General features: G+C 53.3%; 2 protein-coding genes across 3 annotated transcripts; one reads left to right on the top strand and one right to left on the bottom strand.

Annotated features, from left to right (window-relative positions):
- Positions 1 to 735: 735 nt before the first annotated feature.
- PLA2G6 (phospholipase A2 group VI) lies at positions 736 to 16,092 on the bottom strand. Its single transcript, XM_009086934.4, has 16 exons — positions 15,719 to 16,092; positions 14,994 to 15,209; positions 13,578 to 13,758; positions 12,270 to 12,457; positions 10,986 to 11,082; positions 9,857 to 10,039; positions 9,558 to 9,666; positions 8,818 to 8,970; positions 7,237 to 7,327; positions 6,329 to 6,492; positions 5,631 to 5,781; positions 5,316 to 5,452; positions 4,577 to 4,731; positions 3,668 to 3,835; positions 2,491 to 2,564; positions 736 to 1,977 (listed from the first exon to the last, which is right to left on the bottom strand). The coding sequence occupies exons 1-16, from the start codon at positions 15,925 to 15,927 to the stop codon at positions 1,836 to 1,838; spliced, it is 2,418 nt and encodes an 805-aa protein (XP_009085182.1). The 5' UTR covers positions 15,928 to 16,092; the 3' UTR covers positions 736 to 1,835.
- A 197-nt stretch (positions 16,093 to 16,289) lies between these two features.
- On the top strand, positions 16,290 to 19,905 carry MAFF (MAF bZIP transcription factor F). 2 transcript variants are annotated; one of them, XM_018909901.3, is made up of 3 exons: positions 16,290 to 16,656; positions 17,761 to 17,814; positions 17,896 to 19,905. In XM_018909901.3, exons 2-3 carry the CDS (start codon positions 17,779 to 17,781, stop codon positions 18,307 to 18,309), a joined length of 450 nt encoding a protein of 149 aa, XP_018765446.1. In that variant the 5' UTR covers positions 16,290 to 16,656; positions 17,761 to 17,778; the 3' UTR covers positions 18,310 to 19,905. The 2 variants fall into 2 exon arrangements, with proteins under 2 accessions (XP_018765446.1, XP_009084748.1); XM_009086500.4 differs by having other exon boundaries at positions 16,291 to 16,656; positions 17,758 to 17,814.
- The last annotated feature ends 220 nt before the right edge of the window (positions 19,906 to 20,125 follow it).

The raw sequence follows: 20,125 nt of genomic DNA, 5'->3' as shown, positions 1-20,125 counted from the left end.
ACCTGCAGTGCCAGCCACCTGCCCGAGCCACTGCCTTATGGCTCGCTGTCCCCAGCCCTGCCACGGCTCCGAGGGGGCTCATTGTGCTGAGCAACTGAGTGAGGCGTGCTCGGCTCCCTCTCCACAGGCACCTCACAGGTCAGGAGATCCCTGTCAGCTGGTGAGCACAGGCAGCAAAGAGCAGTAGGCAGGGGGGAACACAAGGAAAGTTCTACACAAATTTCAGCTCTCCCCTGCCCATATTCCCCCACCCCAGGCTTCAGCCCTCTGGCTCTTAGCCTCCCTCCCACTCCCACTCTCAGTCAAACTCTCTTAACAGCAGGAATAGGTTTCTGTCTGAACCCTTTCCCAGGTTTCACCTCTGGTGAGCTGGGACCAGCACTGCCATTGTGATTTCTTCTGGGCATGTGTCTGGGAAGAGATGGATCAAGCAAAACCTACTGTTCTCTTTTTTTATGCCTGGACAGCTCCAAGAGGATCCTCATATTGCAGCTGGTCCAAAGCCTCTCCACTGTGGTTGCAACTGCTGTGGGGTCACCAGACACTCATACCACCCACGTGCTCCCAGGGCTGGCTGCAGGGACAGCTCATTCACCTCTTCAGCCCATACAAAGGGTATAAATCCTGTGTCTCAAGGAGCCCTTTCTCTGATTTTCCACCTGTAAGAAATTCAGAGTCTACAAGCCTAGAACCCCTCTGGGAACTCCTACGATGGAGAGAAAGACAAGACCACCATGACATTGGAACCAAATGCAAATCCCTCTTTATTTTAGGACATGTTAGTTTCTTACAGAAACAGGCAGCAGCAGTCCATTCACTCAAAAGAAAACCACTAAAAATTCAGTTTTTCACATTACTCCTCAAAACACCTCCAAAAGATACATAAATTATTTATAAATATGCAAAAATTACTGCAGAAGAAACAACTGGTGTAGCAATCACAGTAGAATTTCCAGTTGCAATAAAAAAGTAGATCCAAATTGTCCCAGGATTGGCTTCTTTGGTGGGAACTGATCTCAGAGCATTTCAGTTTCATGTTAAGAATAAAGAGAAAACATATCTCTACAAAGCCAAGGCTCTTGTCCCTTCCACTGAGCTTGCTGTAAAGACAGGCTTTCACATCTCAGCCCCTGAGCAAAGTGTAACTCAGCAAATCAGTGGCAAATAAAGTCCTGGGTGGGGGAGGCTGCTCCCTCTCCAGGCACAGTGTTGCCAGCCCATCTCAGAGGGAAAAAGAGAAGCTGTTACAGAAGAAAACTGTCTCAGGAAAGATTTGCCCTTCTCCAAGGCCAGTTGCAACTTTCTGCATTGTATCTATTGCAGCATTTCTGCTCCCCTTCAAACTGGGTGTGCTGAGAGAAAAACAATCCCTTTTCCCCAAACTTTACACTCTGAAATACCTTGGGCCCAGTGGGCCAAACAATCCCTGAAGCTTTATCAGGCCTAGGCCCATTCTGTCACTTAGGAAGGTGCATGGTGCTTTGTCAGTAGAGGTACTGAACAGACAGGAGACATTCCAGCTGCTACAGCTCAAGACAAGTAAGTGAGGACTCTGGATTCTGGGTCAGAGAGCAGGGCAGCAAAACCAAGCACAGCAGCAGAGATGGGGTTACAGCACAAAGATACCTGTCAGCATTTCACAGCTATCATACACGTCATACATTCTGTGTCTGGAATACATGTGTATGTGCACTGGGGTCTAATTAATATTAATTCCTCTCGATTATTACAAGTCTGTCCCCCACCTCGACACCTTGGCTCAAGGGCAAATCTGAGCGATGTCAGTGTCTGCTGCTCCGTGCCTTCAGAACGCAGAGTGGGAGCCTCCAGGTCAGTCACGGGCAGAGATGCTGCACCAGCTGCTCGAACTGCTCCCGCTGCTGGTAAATGTAGAGCTGGGTGTCCCACAGAGCGTTCACCAGCACGGCGTCGTTCACCTCGTCCAGCACCACCTCTGTGTGCAGCTGAGGGCTGAGCCTGCGGGCAGGAGACGGCATCAGCAGCTGGGCACAGACACGGAGGTGACCGGGCACGAGCCTGCCAAGCAGGACACTCCCGCCAAGTGGCTCCCACTGCCATGTGCTCGCTGGCCCTTGGTCTGTCAGGCTTGCAGAGCAGAGATCTTCCCCCTCCTTCAAGGCCCAGGCACACTCAAGGCCGAGCCACAGTGAAGCAGCTGCAGTACACAAGGGACGAGCCTAAAACAGGCTGTGCAGGGTGGAATGGGGCAGGATGCACATCTCAAAGGGCCATGCAAGACAACACCTCCCAAAGCTCCCTCAACCAGGCCAGACCAGGTGTGCTGGGTGCCTCAGCTCCTGCGGAGGGCCAGGGCACGCTCCATCCTGTCACCGAGGCGTGTGCAGGGGCAGGTCTGGGCGGGCGTGCCTCTGGAGGGGATGCCATTTGGGATGACGCACGGCACAGCCAGGTCTGAAGCCAGGGGGATAAAAATAGGGCTGTGCAAGAGAGCGGAAAGGAAGCTCCTACCGGAAATAGGGGACATCCGTCATCTCACACCAAGCCCTGGCACGATCCACAGCTGGGCCATCTGCGTCAGTGCACTGCAGGAGAAACAGGCCCGCACTTAACAGCCTGCCTGCTCTTCCCCTGCCTGCCACAGGCTCCCCTGGCACCAAGTCCAAATGCACAAGCCCCAGAGGGAAAATAAAAACCAAGAACAAGGGCATCCTGGATGGCACTGCTCCCCACCAAGAACTGGGTGGCTTTTCTTTTTCTTTACTTTTATCATAAGGGTAGTGCTTCTGATCCTTGGGACACAAGAATTGCACCCTACAGACCCTTCATCCATCCCAGCACAGAGTGGACTGCCTCATGGAAACTCCCAGAATGATCTGAATGACAGCCTCCTTGGGATTTCATCTGTATCTGTTTTGTCCAAGCCCTGTACAGAGAGCCTGTGATTACTTCAGGCTTGCTGGACTATCCTGGGACAGCTTCCCTATGAGCCCTGAGATAAACAACAGGAGAAGCAAAAGGACTCTGGGCTTTTTCTCACTTCAGGAAGCTAAAAAGAAGATAAAGCAACAACATTAAAATCATAGTCACGACTTCAGTTCTGATCTTTCTGGCTTTCATCCACTTAGAGTGTTTTCATGAACAACATGTAATGATCATCTTCCTGAAGCACACAAGTGCATATGTCAACTACACACTAACCACAGCTCTCAACTATTGTTTTTAATTAATGACTCTCTCACTTCTCTACTATTTACTAATTTCCTCAGAGGGAAAAACAAAGCTTTTCTAAAGAAAAATGAATTGCTGTTTTCTGAGGCATGAATAATTTTTTTTCCCCAGGTTGTTCAGATGATAAACAATTCTTCCTAGAAAGATACCGAGTTTCACAAACTGACACCTGCAAATGTTCCTAAAGAGTCACTGATATCACCATCCTGTCCTTAGCTCCTTTCAGCTGCAAGAATATCTCTTGGGGATGAGTGTCCCTTTGGGGCACTCAAAACCCCAAGGAATCAAGACAGGTCTTCAGGCCTGCAGTGCTCCTGCAATTTTTAAGTTTCCCACTACATCCACAGTCAGAGCAGAATTTACTTCTAAAAGGGGGAAGCTGGAAACTGGAAACCTTTTCTCCTTCCCTGCAAGCAACCCCAGGGGTCTGTTGCCATCCCCTCCTCCCAGTACTCACACAATCCACCACCATCTTGCCAAGCTCCCTGGCCCCGAAGACGGTCTTCGCCAATTCCCAAGGGTTTGAGGGGCGGAAAACATCCACAGAGCTCACTGGGACCTGTGGAGGCTTCCCTGTTCCCAGGGAGACCACCAACCCCAACTTCCTCACTTCCTGCTTCCGACCCTGAGGACAAACAAAGGAGCTCTTTGCAATGACCAACAATGAAAGTGAAGCATCTCTTTCCCAGCAGCTTCCTGGGGAAGCTCTAAAAGCCAAGGCAAAAGGCTCAGCAGCCTTTTCTTCCCCCATCCTCCCCTTAAGCATGGCCTGGTGAGACAGCTGTAACCCACAGGACTTCAACAGTTGCACTGCACTGTCCCTTCTCCCCTGACCACACCCAAACCCATGGGACCCCCTCGGGACATGAGTCCTACGACCAGACAACAACAAAGCAGTCCAACTCTTCAGTCATTTTGGCAACACATCTCCCATTTCAGCCACATAATAGCTGCCACTGGTTATTCAACTTTTTAAAGAAGTTGCCACACCACAGAAGGCATTCACTCTTCAGCCTTGCAGAGTACCATACCCTTGTCTTCTCCATTTATTTTTGGGCAGAAAAGGTCCCTGCAGAGCCATGTCAAGAGCCATATACAACCATCAACTCAATCATTCTGGTTCTAAGAAGCAAGGTGAGGCTGATGAGACTGTCTCCCCATCTCACACCCTTGTAAGAAGAGGTCTCACCTCCTAGCCACTATTCTCAACACATCCCCCCCCACACACACACTCCCTTTTAGGGTGCTGCCCTGCTAACTTGTTTATCCACTAAGATGCATCCGCTCTCAAACCACTTCTTCTTCAAGAGAGGCTCAGTGGGGCCAAGACCCTCCAGTCACCATTCAAGGCCAGGATTTCCCTCACCTTTTTGATCAGTGTCTTGTTGTACTCATGGATCTCTGCCATGGCATCAAGGGTGGGATTGTTGGCCAGCAGCCCTCCATCCAGGAAACGGCCAATGGGCCGGAAGTAAGTGGGAGCTGCACCGCTGCAGCGGGCAGCGCGCCACACGAGCTGCTCTGCAAGGGACAGAGAGCAAACAAAGAGCACCCCAGCTCCACCAACACAAATCAGGATGGCTTGCAATCCCAGGAAACCCTGCCCTACATGGTTGTGCCTCTTTCTACCAACAGCAGGGTGCTTGGATGCACAGGATGACTCTGAGGGGCTTAAAAAATGTTCTCACCACTTCCTACATGTCCTGTGTAAAATTCACTCTTTATCCATTTTCTTGCTGCTATTTTGATAGTGAACCAGTTACGCATACCAGACCAGGCAGCAAGCTGGAGGGGGCTGCACACTTCAGTTACGTGGCTTTCCCATGTTTTTCTGTGGGAGCCCAGGGAAAGATGCTGCTTGTACACAGGACTCCTCTAGCAGACCCCTTCCCTCATGTACCGGGAACAGGGCCTGGCTAGTGAGGCTCAAGAGAAGCCAAGGGAGGAGGAGAGAGGAGAAATGGGAACCATCACTAGGACCTAATTACAAGCCAAGACCAGGGATGAGCCATTGCTGATTTTCAGGAAGGAAGAGCATGAAATCTGTCTCTGAGGGATGAAACCTCCCCAGCCAACCAGCTAGACTTGTGTGTATCATCATTTACCTTCTGGCTGAGTGAGTGGCTGGAAAGATGCACTTGTCTTGTATTCAGTGGAGCGTTTTGTCTCTGGTACAGGGTAATTCCGGAAAAGGTGGAGCTCAGCTGGCTGTCGGTCACACAATGTCCCTGTCACCATAACCCTGGAGAAGCAGACATGAGAGAATGAGAGTAAAATGGAAAAAAAAACAAAACTTAAGGTTTCAATAGTCTGCACATCACACTCCTCCAGATCTGCTCTAAAGCTGAACATCTCTGCTGACACAGGTATACAGCACATGTGAGACAGCATCAATCAGCACAGCCCGAGGCAGGACTTACTTGGGTTTTCGGACATCTGTCATTTTGGTGTTTTCCCCAAATTCCTTCTTCAAGAACTCATCCAGGGGCTCCGACTCGTAGGGCCGAGAGCCCCGGAATACCATGTCCTTCATGCGGAAGTACAGGCAGCGCATGTAGTCCATGGACTTCCCTGAGATGGGCAAGAGTGTTGGCAGGAGCAGGCAGAAGGAGGAAAGGCAGGCAGAACAAACAGCACATCAGAGCAAAGATTTCCCAGGACAAGTGGGAGTTGGGAGGCATCACTCCCAATCCAATCCCCTTCCCAAGCTGCCTGTCATCTGCTTGGTTCTCAGCAGCATGACTGGGAAGGATTACAGAGGAAGAGCAAGCTTGGAGCAGATTCCTGTTACCAGAATGTATCAACCACCTTGCTCTAAGGCCTCCATGAAGAGCACAGGAAATACAGAACATTAAACTCTGTCACCAGGCACTCCCCAAAATCCAGAAAGCTCCTCAAAGCCAGCTGACATGAGAAGCAAGCGCAAAGCCAGGTCGACGCTTTCCCTCTTTAACGAACATCCCTTCCCTCCTTTGGCAGGCAGAAAAGATCTGTCAGGACTTTCTGACAGATGTACTTTCTGACTTTCTGCCTCTGACAGAGGCAGCTCCCACCACACATCTGCTCACCCAGGAGGAACACTCAGACCAGAGTGAGAAGGGATCCGTTATGTCCTCACCATGTACAATAGCCAAGGCCAAGATCCCTCCAGTGCTGGTTCCCGCAATCCAGTCAAAGATCTCACGAATGGGACGGCCTGCGGCCTTTTCAATAGCCAGGAGAAGCTGGATGAGCACAAGGCCACGGATACCCCCTCCATCCAAGCACAGGAGCCGGTCCTGACTGCAGAGACACAGACACAGATGACTGGGAGCTGTGGGACAGATGCTGAATCACAGAACGCTCTGTGGGAACATGGCCCTGGGGACGGGAAGCTATACCAGCAATTAGATTGCTGCAGACAGTGCAATTGGTGAATAAATAAATCCAGCAGTGCCTTCTCAGATGCAAATAATACACATCCAATAAGCCTTGTCAGAGCTGGTGTCCTTTGCTCTTGCATAGCCGCCTCTAACCTTTACACCAGAAAGAGAGTGACCAGCCGAAAACACACCCAAGTCCCTTACTACAGAGTAATGGGTATTGTGTCATAAATAAAAAAAGCAGACAGACCTAAATCCTGCCAGCAGCACTTCAGTGCTAACTCCTCCTCCACTCTACTCAAGATGAGGTGCAGGCACTGCCAAGACAGTGCAGAGGAGCTGAGTGAACATCAGGGCAGTGTGTAGAGATGGGGAAATCACAAAGCCAAAACATTGTTTGGTGCCCAGTAGCACAGGCGAGTGACAAAGCAGGGTTTCACCTCCCAAGCTCAGGCTCCACTGCAGCTCCAGGCAGGACAAGCAGGGGTTATTTATGGAAACAAGAGATTTCTCAAAAGATGCTGGAAAAACTGCAATGTTGATGGACACGAAATAATGTCAGCTCTGAGGATGCCATCCCCATGGGTGTGGGAGGGGAGAATTCACACACAGATTTCACCTTCAAGTTGCACAGGAGCCTGGACATAAGCTGTTCCTCACTTACTTTCTTCTAGCCTCACTGGGCATGTCCACAACATCTGGTGCCTTCAACAACTGTCCGAGCGTTGTGGAAATATAGAGAAGGTCCTTGTACCCTAGAGGGCCATGAACATGCAAATGGGAAAAAATAAATTAGAGATCATAATGTGGTAACTGATTTCCACCATAAACAAAGAGAGAATATCCAACTCCCTTCCCCATTGAATAAAGGTCCCTGCAGGAGACACAAACCATCTTACACACAGCCAACAGGTACCCCCCAAATTTAACTCCACACCAAAGGTCAGCAACACCACCCTTTAGAGCAGGCAGCTGTAGATGCGCTGGAAAAGACAGGACTTGGAGAAGCAGATGATGTGCACAGTGGATGAGAGAAGGCAGAGCCCAGCAGCGTGCCCACTATGCAGTTTACTGCAAGCTGTTAAGATAAAACCAAAATCTACTCCTCAAAGTAACCTAGGCAGGAGAGCTGTGGGGACAGGGTGAGTTGTCATTACCCCTCAGCTGACATTCACCCAGGCCACCCTGGGTGTGGGGAACCAATCCAAGCTAGGTGAGAAGCCAGCCTGTGAAACCAAAAGAAAGAAAGGGGGAGAGAAGTTACATACTCCTGCCAGCACCCAGGTGGCTGTGGATGACAATGAATTGTGGTGAGGAGTTTCTTCAAGGGCAGAGTCCACGATAAAAAAGGGTTTTGCTCTGTCACTGCATCAGAGCTGGAACTGGGTACGGCTTGCCTTCACCAGGCTGTGGTGAGAAGAAAGTCCTGGTGTCAGCAGCCACTGAGATTTGTGGTGACACAGACACATTGCAGGATTGTTCTCTGGCCCCACAGGAGAGCTTTTGCAAAGAAAACCTCCAACCAGAGATGGGAAGTTGTCCACAAGCAGATGTTAGCCACTTTCATGGTCTTCTCATGACCCTCCAAGTCAACTCCCCTGCTGCCTAGTCCACAACCCCTCTTGTTGCCTCTTCCTGAGCTCTGGAGCTCCCTGAAGGCAGAAAGCCCACCACATAGAATAGACCTATGTGCTTATTCTGGGCCGCATAGACCACAAGGTTCAATACAATCAAATGTCTCACACTCGGCTTTTCCTATGCATAACAAACCCCATGATCAGGTTGCTTATCCTCAGGCTTCCCCCTTTCCCTCTCCCAGCTGCTGGCCTCCAGGATCTGAATAAGTGTCGCTCTAAATCTCCTTGTGCCCAGCACAACACCGGGAGGTCCTCAAGGCAGACCAGCACCTTCCCGTCTACACATGACCCAGTGGACAAAGTACCTGCAGGCTAAGTGCCCCCTCTTCCAGACATGTGAGGGAATCAGACTTTCTTTTTACAGAGCTATATTGTGTCAGGTCTATAAAACCAATGCTTTGAGTACAAGAGTTCAGAATACACACAGAGGAAAAGCAGAGAAAAGAGATGGGATCCTGCAACAGGTGAATGAAGACAGTCACCACAGAATCAGCAGGCAGTGAGAGCTTTGACAGTTCCCAGAGCACAGCCCATCTGAAGAAGAGGTCTGAGACAGAACTGTGAAGCAAGAAGGGAGAAGAGCGAGGGAGGGCCAGGGAAGGCTTTACCTAAGCTGTTGAGGTTGCTCCGCGAGGAAGGTTGGCCTTCCAGGAAGGAGGCAGCAGATGGTGCCAGGCTTGGGGAGTCAGGGTTGGGTGGTGGGTGGCAGCGTTCGGTCCCTACCGTTTGCAGCAGGTCTAAGAGCACTTTCCGGTTCGCACCTTAGGTGACGAAGGGGGAGTTACAGATCAGAAACAGAATCAGTGCACGTGCATACCAGAGGGGAACGTGCTCTGCCAAATTCACAGCAGGCCTGACCCTCACAAAGCCTCTGGGATGACCTGAGGAAGAGCAAAACACGTCCCAGGTATCTCACCCTAAAGGCCAGGCAGCAGGACTCATGCACAGCAGGAGTATCCACTGCTGAGCAGCTTCAAGGGTGTGTGCCACACACTTCTTTGGCCCTGAAGACCTGCCTGTGTCTGCCTGTGCCTGGGCAATTCAGCAGTGCTACATCATCCTGTTGTGAGCCTGTCATGGTGGCCCGAAAGGGGGGAGTGCATGGCAGCTTTTCCTCTTGCATCTCTGTGCCACAGAAGAGAAATTCATCAAGGGTTATTAATACAAAGCCTGTGCTGCTAGCAAAGTAGGTGCCTACTACATGAGCAATTAGAAGCTGGGGAAGCATGTTGGAGAAGCATCATCTATGCATGGCACGTTTTCACCTCTCTCCAAGACACTGTTTTGGCCACCAAGGGGAGACAGGATGCTGGGCTCACCCCGTAAGGCTGCTGACATGCTCCCTCACCTTTGCTGCTCCTGGCTGCCAGCAATCCTGGTGTCTCCCCAAAATCATTGGGGATCTCTACATCTCCTCCGAAGACGATGATTGCTTTGATCATATCCAGGTGGTCATGCTAGGGGACAGGAGAAAGCTCAGTCCAGAGACGCTAGATGATTTCTCATTCCTTCCCTCCCCTTTCCATTAGCGAAAGCACCCACAAGGGAACACCGCACAAAACAGCCAGAATTTCAAAGGACTCTGTCGCTGTCTCAACCCTTCCAGAAAATCGTCTCTCCTTCCCAGCAGCCCCCGCAGAAGCTCACCTTCATGGCCAGGTGCAGCGGCGTGTTGCCGTCGCGGCCGCGGGCGTTGGTGTGGGCACCGTGCGTCAGCAGCACCATGGCACAGTCCAGGCGGCCCCTCTGCACGGCGATGTGCAGGGCCATGTCGGCCGTGCGGCTGCTCGCATTCACCTCCGAGCCGTACTCCAGCAGCAGCCGCGTCAGCTGCCCCAGCGTGCACAGACCGCGGCAAGAAGAGATAAAGCAGTCGTGAGGACAACCGGCTGGGCACTCCAACCATCCAGGTCTCATGGCAAACAAAGCAGGGGAACAGGAGGGAGCCTTAGCCTGGATACAGCTGGCTGGCAGATGCCAGCTGAATTGTCCCAAGCACTGGGGTTTCTCTGTCTTCTACCACAGAACTAGTTGGTGGCTGCAGAATCTGGCTGGAGCTTCTGGATCCTTTGGGACTGATACACAACTATAATAAATGGCTGAGATCAGTGGAGAACAAACCAGTTCCTTCTTGGGCCAAGATCCTCACAGACTGAAAGGAAAAATTTTGCCTTCTGAGCTTCTCTTTTTAAGCTAAGCAAATTCAAGTCTGCTTTGAAACTCCACAGGACATTTCTGAGAGGAATGGGTTATTGCAGGAGGGAAAAGAGCCCTCTTACAGCAATGCCCTCTGCCTGCAACAAGCATCATTCTGGTGCTCCAGCACGGCATATCACCATCCTGCCAGCTCTGGCAGAAAATGGACTTTCCTCCACACGCCACCACTCTGTGCCTACCTCACACTTCCCCTGCAGTTTCCAAGGCATCAATCTGTTTGCTCTCAGGAAACTGGCAGGTAATGAGAAGAGAGCTCCCTCCAGGGGCAACTATGCTTCAAGGACAGTGCTGCAATTTCTTCAACAAAAGGGAAAAGGGACAAGTTGGCAGCTTCACAGCCATGGATGAAATACTAGGAATGAGCCCACCAATTTATTTCACTGCAAGGCTCCGCTGCTCTATTCTCTGTGGCAAACAGCACCAGCTGGCACAAACACTGGGCTGCTGGCCTGGGCTCTGACACTCCCAGGGCTCTGCACTCAGACAAGTTAGCCACAGAAGGAATTAACTGGGTGCGGGGTAGGAGCACAGGCTGTCCCCATGGATTGGCTCTATTTACCTCTGCCTTCTTTGCCCAATGCAATGGAGTGGCATCATAGCGCGGGTCCTTGGAGCAAACCTGGCTGGCATCTGCCTCAAGAATGGCCTGGGCACACCTGGGAAACACAGTGAGATGACAGGATGGGTGGCTGCTGTCTTGACTCAAGACCTCCACTCACATCACCACCCGCCTTCTGCCCAGAGGAAAACCAGGAAAGTCTGCAGCAGCAGCAGCACCTCTGCCAACCCCTGCAAGTTCCTCAGCTGCACTTTTGTTTTGCTCTTCATGGAAAGTGTGGGCACAACAGGAAGCATACAAGCCAAGTGGTATTGGGAGCAAGATAATCTCTCCAATTACAAGTTGTGGAGCAACATCTGGGTTCTTCTCTAGTTCAGGAATATGGCATTTCTGGAAACTCTCCAAACCCGAGAAGCAAAATTCTTCTCCTCTCTTTCCATGGAAACATGGGGATACAACTGGAATAGTTAAATACTTGCTGAAATTAAGAATCTGTGTACTTCCCTATGAGTGAAAAACCACACCTGTTGTAAAGAGACCAATATCTGATGCCTAGAAAACAGGGTAGGTAGATTGATGAAATTTGGTTATCTTCTCCACTACCACCAAAAAAGCCTTGCACAAGAGATGGAGCCCCAGTGCCACCTCAAAGACCTATGCCCTATTCCTATGACCTATTCTGGGCTTGTGAATGTGTGTCTAATGTTGGGAAGTACTTTTCAAAATGCTTAAAAATCAGCTACCAGCAGCTAGTGTTGTCTTGAAAGCCCTGTTTGTACAGTTTAGACACTCTTTGAACATTAAGTATTATAAAGCATATACAAATGGAATTGAATTTCTCCAAAGAAAACAGGGAGTAAATATTGTGCTTCTTTTGATTCCCTTCCAGAGTGTGTTATTAAGAGTCAGGAGTACCTCTGGCCTACAGGAGATAGGAAAAACTAAGCTTTGAAATGAAAGCTTATTAGGATCAGAACACTCAAAGACAGAGGTACAGCAATTAATACTATCTAAGCATTAGCCACTCATCTTCCTACAGCTCATTCTGAAAAAAAGCATTTCACAAACATATCTTTTTAAATCTGTCTTTCTCCTGATGTCTGATACTGAATAAGGTATTCCAGGACAAAAAGGTTTTAATCTGAAAGCATTTCTTTTTTTCCCACACCAGCACTTCCCTGTTCTTTTGCCAGTGACTACACACAAGACCTGTCCTACTGAGCACAGCCCTGGCCAATGCTGAGCAAGTACACAAGTGCCCAGGCTGGAGGGGACTCTACATACCCCTTCTGGGAGAACTTCAGTGCTGTGTGGATGGGGTAGCCCAGCGTGCCCACGACGCTGCAGCTGGCATGGCACTTCAGCAGGGACCGAACCATGTCCTCCTTCCCCAGCTGGCACGCAAGATGCAGAGCTGTCAGCCCTTCATGGCTCAGGTGGTCCAAGCCAGTAGTTAGGGGTCTGCCCAGGAGCTGGAAGGAGGACAGTAAATAAATACATAGACAGACAAACATGGAAGAGCACCGTCTCTTCTTGAGCTCTGAGGACAGACTCTGGAGCACGGGACCCCTCACAATGCTACAGCCTGTCCTCTCCATCCCTGCTCCCTGTAAATTGTAGATCTGTTAGGTGCTGACTGGTTTGTTGCAGAAAAGTATCTCACTGCCACACTGGGGAAACCCTGCAAGCCTGGTGCACACATGAGAAATGGAAATTCATTTTCTTTGATTTAGCAAGGAATCAATACAGAAAACAAGCAAACAAGAGACAGAGCAGACAACAAGCCAAGAAGATGCCACCAGAGAAATAAAGAAGAGGATATCTTTTTAATACAAGGTTCCTAATTGCCCACTCCACAGCATGGCAAGCCCAGATCTTCATCCTACCTCACTGTGCATTAGGAAACTCCAGCAGACAGAGAGCTGTCACAACAGGTATTGGGCAAACGTGGGGGTTGCAGCCGTGGGAAGAGTCAGTCTCAGGTTCACCCCAAGTCTCGGGGAGCTGACAGACCTCAGGAACCATGTGTAAGGCTACCCCTGCCTACAAACCCCGTCACCCTGCCCAGCATTTCTCAGCAATCAAGAACACCTACAACTTCAGACTGTCTCTGCATCAAGGCTCTGATCACTGTCCCCTATGCAAGGCCACTCAGTTCAAACCACAGGTCCTGCAGCTCAGGAGAGCCCCAGGCAGCTCCAAACTGTCTTTCACTCTGTGGGCAGCACAGCCCCAGCGCACACTTCCCTACAGGAACATTCTGCCCAAACACCCTGCTCACAGGAGAGAGAACAGACAGCCACAGGCCTGATGAAATGCAGGATGAAGGCCTGATGCAAATAGCAGCAAAAGATTACTTTCTGAGGAAACTTGCTTAACGTCCTTGAGTGCTTGGTGGAATTTGCACTCTGAATATGGGAAACGGCACCAGTCAAGAGGAGATCTAAGAGGCTGAAATCAGGCTCAAGCAAGAACTCAACAGAGGGAACTGATTTTTTCTCCCACTGTGTGTAGCTGTTTTCCCATCTCTAGCACAGCACAGAGAAGACCCGTTCTAGTCCCACCTTCTCCCAGCCTAGAAGTCGCTCCCACCTCAATGATCTGGGGGTTGTTTCCTCGCACGGCGTAGTGGAAAACAGTCTCTCCATTCTTGTCGGTGATGTCCACGCGCGCGCGGCACTCCAGCAGCTCCAGCAGGCACTCCACGTCCCCCTTGCGGCACGCCAGATGCAGCGGGGTGCAGCCGTCCTCACTGTCTGTGCTGTTCACACAGCTGTGAGAGAGAGCCCGGCGTCAGGCCCAGGAATGGCCATGGGGAAGAGGAGGGCATGCAGCTGCTCCAGGAGCTGACACAGAGGTACCCTCCATCTGTTCCATCTAGTGTGAACCATGAGGCTCAGGAAAGCCCAGCCTCTTGCCAGGGAAGAAGCACAGGGAAGGGACATCAAGCAGCTCTGCCCTGGACTCTCTCCTTGACATGCTGCTTCTTGTCCTGCCCTCCATATGGGATCAGTTCCCTCTGCCCAAAGGAAGGCAGGAGACAGGTTACGGTCAGCAACCTGGCATTGGTGCTGCTATTTGCCCTCCAGTCCCCTAACTCCTCAGCAGTCTGCCCTATCCTCGGTAAACTTGTGCTGGTTTTGGCTCAGGGAGAGTTAACTTTCTTCACAGAGGCCGGTGTGAGACTGTGTTTTGAATTTGTGCTGAACACAAAGTTGACAATACAGAGATGTTTTTGTTATTGCTAAGCAGGGTTTACACAGAGCCAAGGCTTTTTCTGCTTTTCATACTGGAGGTGCAGGGGAGGCTGGGAGGAAACACAGCTGGGACAGGTGACCCCAACTGACCAAAGGGATTTTCTAACCCATATGACACCATGCTCAGTATATAAAGTGTGGGGAGAACGAGGAAGTGGGGTGACATTTGGAGTGATGCTGTTTGTCTTCCCAAGTCACCATGATGTGTGATGGAGCCCTGGAGGTGGCTGAACACTTGCCTGCCCATGGGAAGCAGTGATTCAATTCCTTGTTTTACTTTGCTTGTGTACCTGGCTTTTGCTTTCCCTTTCTTTATCTCAACCCAGGTTTTCTACCTTTTGCCCTTTCAATTCTCTCTCCACTTCCTCTGGTGGGAGAATGAGGAGTGGCTGCGTGGGGCTTGCCTGCTGGCTAGGGTTAAATCACAGCAGAACTTCCCCATGAAAAAACAAGTCCTTTTGTCCAAAACCTCTTTCCAGACAGTCCTACCATACCTCCACTCTCAGTGTTTACAAAGTGAGTAAAAACCTCCTCCAAAAATCTGCTCCACAAGGCTGGCAATAACCTAACCCATGTCTCTAACAGGACACCTCAATCCTTTAGCTCAAACACCAGAGCTGCAGGCTCTGCAGCAGCAGGCTGAAGCCCACCAGCCAGCTTCCACAGCAAAGAAGGGATGCTCTAATACAGCCCAGCCTGCCCTCCCAAGCTCCTTCTGAGCGCGGACCCCTGGAGACAGGGGGCTCCTTGCCTCAGGATGTGGTTGTGCCGGAAGCTCTCACGGCGGCCGAACTCCACGGCGATGTGCGCTGGGGACCAGCTGGGGTAGCTGCGGACGCAGTCGCTGAGCTGCTGCAGCTCCTCCAGGGACAAGGGCTGGCATGAGCTCTCGTAGAAAGGGCGCAGCTGCCGGGCATATTGCTCAAAGTACACCAGAGCGTCTGCTTCGTTGTCCAGCTGGAAGAGCCTGGAGAAAAGGCAAGCACAAGGTTCATCCTGCTCAGAGGAACAACCGCAATCCAGTGTATCTGAGGGAAACAGCTCTTTTCCAAACAGCAGTGCTGGGAAATTTCCTCTTCTTCTTCAACTAGTGTCATCCTTGTTCCAAGGGAAGCAGGGAGACTACTTCACTGGAAGAGAGCATCCCACTTCCTGAACAATGTTAGGTTCTGCTCAGAACTATCCTGTGGTTGCTGAACACCAACAGGAACGAGCAGAAATGCATGGGGACACATGGATGTCCTGAACCATACCACAGCTGCCTGTAGTCGCAATGTTTGGACTTCATCCTGATTCCACGAGCTGTTTTGCGGTCAATCCTCCAGCAGCACACGCACGGGCCTTCCACCCCTCCCAGCCCACCTGCTGCTTCAACACAACATCCCACGCCCACGGCCTCGAAGCAGTCCCGACATCAGCAATTTGGGGTCTCTTGTTTCCCAGGTCAGCAGGGATGGCTAAAGGTCTGTCACTCACCGGAACGCGACCTGCGGGCTCTGCGGATTCACCAGCAAGCAGTCCCAGGAGCGAGAGAGGCTGTTCTTGTAGAGGGCCACCCTGCCCTCCTCCCGCAGGCAGGTGTGACCGGCGTACTCGGCCGCCGGCACCTCCCTCACGCGGTACGGGTTGGAGAAGATCTGCGAGACGCTGCTGAAGGTGTCCAGCAGCCGCCCAAAAAACTGCATCTTCCCAGCGCCTCAGGCAGGTTCTCGCGAGGGAAAGGCGGCCACTGGCTCCGCCAGTGACCCGGAGCGCCGCCGGGTGACAGCGGGGCCGGGAATGGGATCAGGCGGGATCCGGAGATGGCGCCGGGCAAAGCACGACGGGCCCCCAGCGCCCCCCGCGCGCCGCCCGCTGCCCGCCAATCGCCGGCACCGCCCCCGGGACGGGCCAATCAGCGGCGTCGTTTCCGGGGCGGGGCCATGGGGGCGGGATTAAAGCCGCGCCCGCCGCCTGCCGGGGAGGAGGGCAGAAGGCGTCATCTTTGTGGAGGCGGGGCAACAGGGGTGGGGGTGGGGGGGCGCCGCCCTTCTTAAAGCGGTAGTGGCCCATTACGGTGAGGCGTTCTGCTCCCGGCAGGGCCGCTCATCGGTCCTGCGCCAGCCCTGAACTCGAGTTCAAGCCAGCGCGGTTGGAGCGCGGCCGCGTTCACAGCGCGGCGTGCGGTGTGCGCAGGCAACGTGCGGTGTGAGCTGGCACCGCGGGACGCTTTAAGGCCAGCGGGCGCTTTAAGGCCAGCGGCCGCCCCACGCGGCAGCAGCGGGGAGAGGGCGTGGCAAGGGTGACGTCACCGCATGACTGTGTTTTTATGAATGAAAAGAATCCGCGGGTGAGTAATCGCGCGGAGCGAGGTTGGAGGCGCCGCCCGACGCCCTGACCCGGCAGCGGCCCCGCGGGAGCAGCGCAGCCTCCAGGTGAGCGCCGGCCGGAGCGGCCCCTCCGCTCTCGCCTTGCCTTCGCCCCTCGCCGGGCGGCCGGGAGAAGGGGGCGGCGGGGTCGGGCACCGGCTGGAGGCCTCTCTGCTGCCGCCGAAGGCGGAGATCGGGACCGGGACTAGGGCTTGGGGGAACGGGACGGGGGGGCGGGCCGGCCGGCCGCGCTCGGAACCGTCGGTTCTTCCTTTCCAGTTCCCGGCCACCGCCCTGGAGGGATCCGCCGCCGCTCCTTCGGCTTCGGCGGCGGATCCCCGGCCCGGATTGCATCAGCTTCCAGCCGGCCCGGCTCCACCTTTCCCGCCGCCCCCCTCCAGCCCCTCATTCCTCTCGGTGCGCTCTCGGCCCCGTCCCGACCCCCTCGGCCCTCCGAGGGCTCTCCTAACGAGACCGGGGTTCCCCGAGGTGGGGAGAGGCTGCTGGGCTGGGGTCCGGGACCCCGGACCCCTCCTCACTCTCCCGGGGACGGGGAGGGACCGGCCATCGGCGAGGGGCAGGCGCCGCTTCTGTGACTTTCACCCCTGGGCTGCTGAATCACGGGGCGGCCACTTCACCCGCCTGCCCTTCGTGACCGCGACCCTTCGCCCGCCCCCGGAGCCTGGAGACACCCGACCCTTGTGCCGGGACCGGCGGTGCTCTCGCCGGGCGGAGGGGCGGCACCTCCCCGCGGGTCCCGGCTGGGTGACTTCGCCACGGTGTCACTCGGTGGGGCTGCTGCTTTTACTTTCCCTTCAGCCTCGGGCGGATCTCGCCTATGTTTCCTCCCCGCGGGGAAGGCTTGACTTCCCAGCAGGCGGCTGGGGCATTTTGGGTCCCTTGGGCAGAGCAGCATCCCAACCCTCTCGTGATGGGATGAAGGAGGGTGGGAGGTCCATCCTTGCTCCATTATTATTATTATTGCTTGCAGTCATCATTGCTATAAATACTATTACTATGCACTTTTTAAAAGGAGTGGGATGAATCATGTGGCCCGGGGTGGGGGGGATGTGGGCAGCGGACACAGGACCAGCAGGGCCGGTGTCCTCTCTTCTGAGGTGAGGAACAAGGGGCTAGCAGTAACCGGCTTTTCTCCTGGCTGCTCAGCAGGGCCAGTGTGAGGAAAGGATGGCTGCAGACGGGCTCTCCAGCAAGGCTTTGAAGGTAAGCACCAGTGGGAACAGGGGCTTGGGAGTCAGGGGGCTGGTTTTGGGGGTCTCAGGCAGCCACCTCTCTCTCTGGTAGGTGAAGCGGGAACTGGGGGAGAACACTCCACTGCTGTCGGATGAGGAGCTGATGGGGCTGTCAGTGCGGGAACTCAACCACCACCTGCGGGGCCTCTCCAAGGAGGAGGTGGCGAGGCTGAAGCAGCGTCGTCGGACACTGAAGAACCGGGGTTATGCTGCCAGCTGCCGAGTGAAGCGTGTCTGCCAGAAGGAAGAGCTGCAGAAGCAGAAGATGGAGCTGGAGTGGGAGGTGGACAAGCTGGCCCGGGAGAATGCTGCCATGCGCCTGGAGCTCGACACCCTCCGTGGCAAGTACGAGGCCCTGCAGGGCTTCGCCCGCACTGTGGCCACTCACGGGCCCCCCGCCAAGGTGGCTACTGCCAGCGTCATCACCATCGTCAAGTCCGGCACCAACCAGGCCGCCTACTCCTAGTGCTGGCCTCCGTTCCCCGGCTGGACACGGTCCTCCCCGGGTGCCTTCCCCATGAATTGCCTCCCAGCCCTTCCCAACCTCCTCCCTGTCAGGACCTGGGCCCAAAATCCTCTTTCTCCCATCCCTTGACCTCCAGCTCCCCCAGGTAGGGAGGGCTGCTGCTATGTGGGTGCTTGGATGGAGGACAGGACCTCACTGGTGGCCCCCATAGCCCCCTCCCCTCTTGGGTGTGCAGACAGGAGAGAGCGAACCCACACAATGGGGAAGCATCCCGTAGGTCCAAGCTGGTAGGAAAATGCCAGGTGCCTCTTTTTTGTGAGAGGGCATGGGAGAGCTAAATGTGGGCCAGGCAGTCCCAGGAGCATGTGCCAGAGAGGGAAAAGAGGAGAGAGAGGTTTTGCAGTGTAGGGGAAGAAGACATGATACAAGGGTATCGGCATTGGGCAGACAACCTGGACCACAGCTGGAGAAGGCGGGGAGGTGGCAGCATGTCTGAAATCTCTGGGGATGCAGATGGCAAGGGAAGGTTAGCAGGTCAGAGGGGGAGATAAAGTGGCTGTGTGTTAATGCCTGGTAAGGGTGAATGGAATGGGAAAGCACTGTGGCAGGTTGTGGTGCTGGGGAGCCCCAGATATGACAATGATTGGGCAGGGGGGAGCTGGGAGACATGAGTGGCTCAGCCCAGGCTGTTGTCCACAAAGGGGAGAAGCAGTGGTGCTGTTTTATCTTTCTCTATCATGCACATCCTTCATGCCTCTTCCTGCTGACGGGACACTCAGCCTGGCCGGGTGTCTGAAATGCAGCAGCCCTGGCAGGAAGGAAGCAGAGGCAGCTGGAGCAGAGATAAACACTGTTTTGCTCAGCACAAGCCAGCTTGTATGGTTCCGCCAAGCCCTCCCTGGTGCCCCACTGCCTACAAGGCCCATGGAAAGGTGCTCCCGGCCCTTAGAGTCAGAGATATGGAGGCAGAGAGAGGGGTGGAGATGCAGGAGGTGGGAAGTAGGGGCAGAAAGCATTCCTGCTCCTTGGAGCGCCTTGGCAGGCAGGTAGGCTCCTCCCTTTGGTTTTCCTCCAGCTTGGACACCGGTGTGGGATAACCAGCTCTTGAGCAGGCTGAAAGGCTGGAGAAGAGCTGGGTTTGCTAAATGCAGGCAGCACAGGGGAGGGAGCAGGTGGCAGGTCCATCTCGGGAACTGCTGCTGTAGATGATGTCCCCACCCCTCCGTTCTGCCCCTGCCTGAGTATTGCCACACCAGCCACCTTCGGCTGCAGCCTCCATTCTTCCCTGTAGAGAGGTGCCTGCCACTCCTGGGTGGGGCACTGTGGTTGGCATCCCCCACCCCGACTCCTCTTGGGTTTATTTATTGCACGAACATAAGTTATTTTCACGTCCTCTTTGCCATTCCGCCTCTTGGCACAGCCAGGATGTTGGTACAGAGCCGTACTTTATATTTTATATATGCAAATCACATTTTATCTTATACTTATATAGAGCAAAAAAAAAAACTTATTTATTTTCTGACTTACAGTATGTGTCCTACCCGACTCCTCTGTATTTTGTAGACTTTACAAATAAAGCAATTTTTTTTTTCCACAGCGGGAGTGTGTTTGGTCCTTTTTGAACTTGAGCAGAGCTGTCTGAGACCAGGTTTTCTGTCTCCCTCTGGCTTTGTTGTAGGACATGCTTAAGAATGTGCCCAGAAAAGATGGGATGGGGAATAGCTCATGGCTTTTTAGGACAAAACCAGATTTATAGTCTCTGAGAGAAAAGGGCTAAAAAAGCATGCTTAGTGCTGAATACCACCCCCCAAAGCAC

The sequence above is a fragment of the Serinus canaria genome, chromosome 1A, assembly GCF_022539315.1.
Source record: "Serinus canaria isolate serCan28SL12 chromosome 1A, serCan2020, whole genome shotgun sequence".
Lineage (NCBI taxonomy): Eukaryota > Metazoa > Chordata > Aves > Passeriformes > Fringillidae > Serinus > Serinus canaria.
This window is presented reverse-complemented; position numbering and strand designations above follow the sequence as displayed.

What these genes read in the sequence shown, in the direction of transcription:
- PLA2G6 (XM_009086934.4), bottom strand. Translation starts at nt 15,927, where the DNA reads ATGCAGTTTTTTGGGCGGCTGCTGGACACCTTCAGCAGCGTCTCGCAG. An exon ending in CGGCACAACCACATCCTGAG is followed by an intron (nt 13,759 to 14,993) that starts GCAAGGAGCCCC and finishes TCTCTCTCACAG; the next exon opens with CTGTGTGAACAGCACAGACA. An exon ending in GAGCAACCTCAACAGCTTAG is followed by an intron (nt 7,328 to 8,817) that starts GTAAAGCCTTCC and finishes ATGGCCCTCTAG; the next exon opens with GGTACAAGGACCTTCTCTAT.
- MAFF (XM_018909901.3), top strand. Translation starts at nt 17,779, where the DNA reads ATGGCTGCAGACGGGCTCTCCAGCAAGGCTTTGAAG. An exon ending in TCTCCAGCAAGGCTTTGAAG is followed by an intron (nt 17,815 to 17,895) that starts GTAAGCACCAGT and finishes TCTCTCTGGTAG; the next exon opens with GTGAAGCGGGAACTGGGGGA.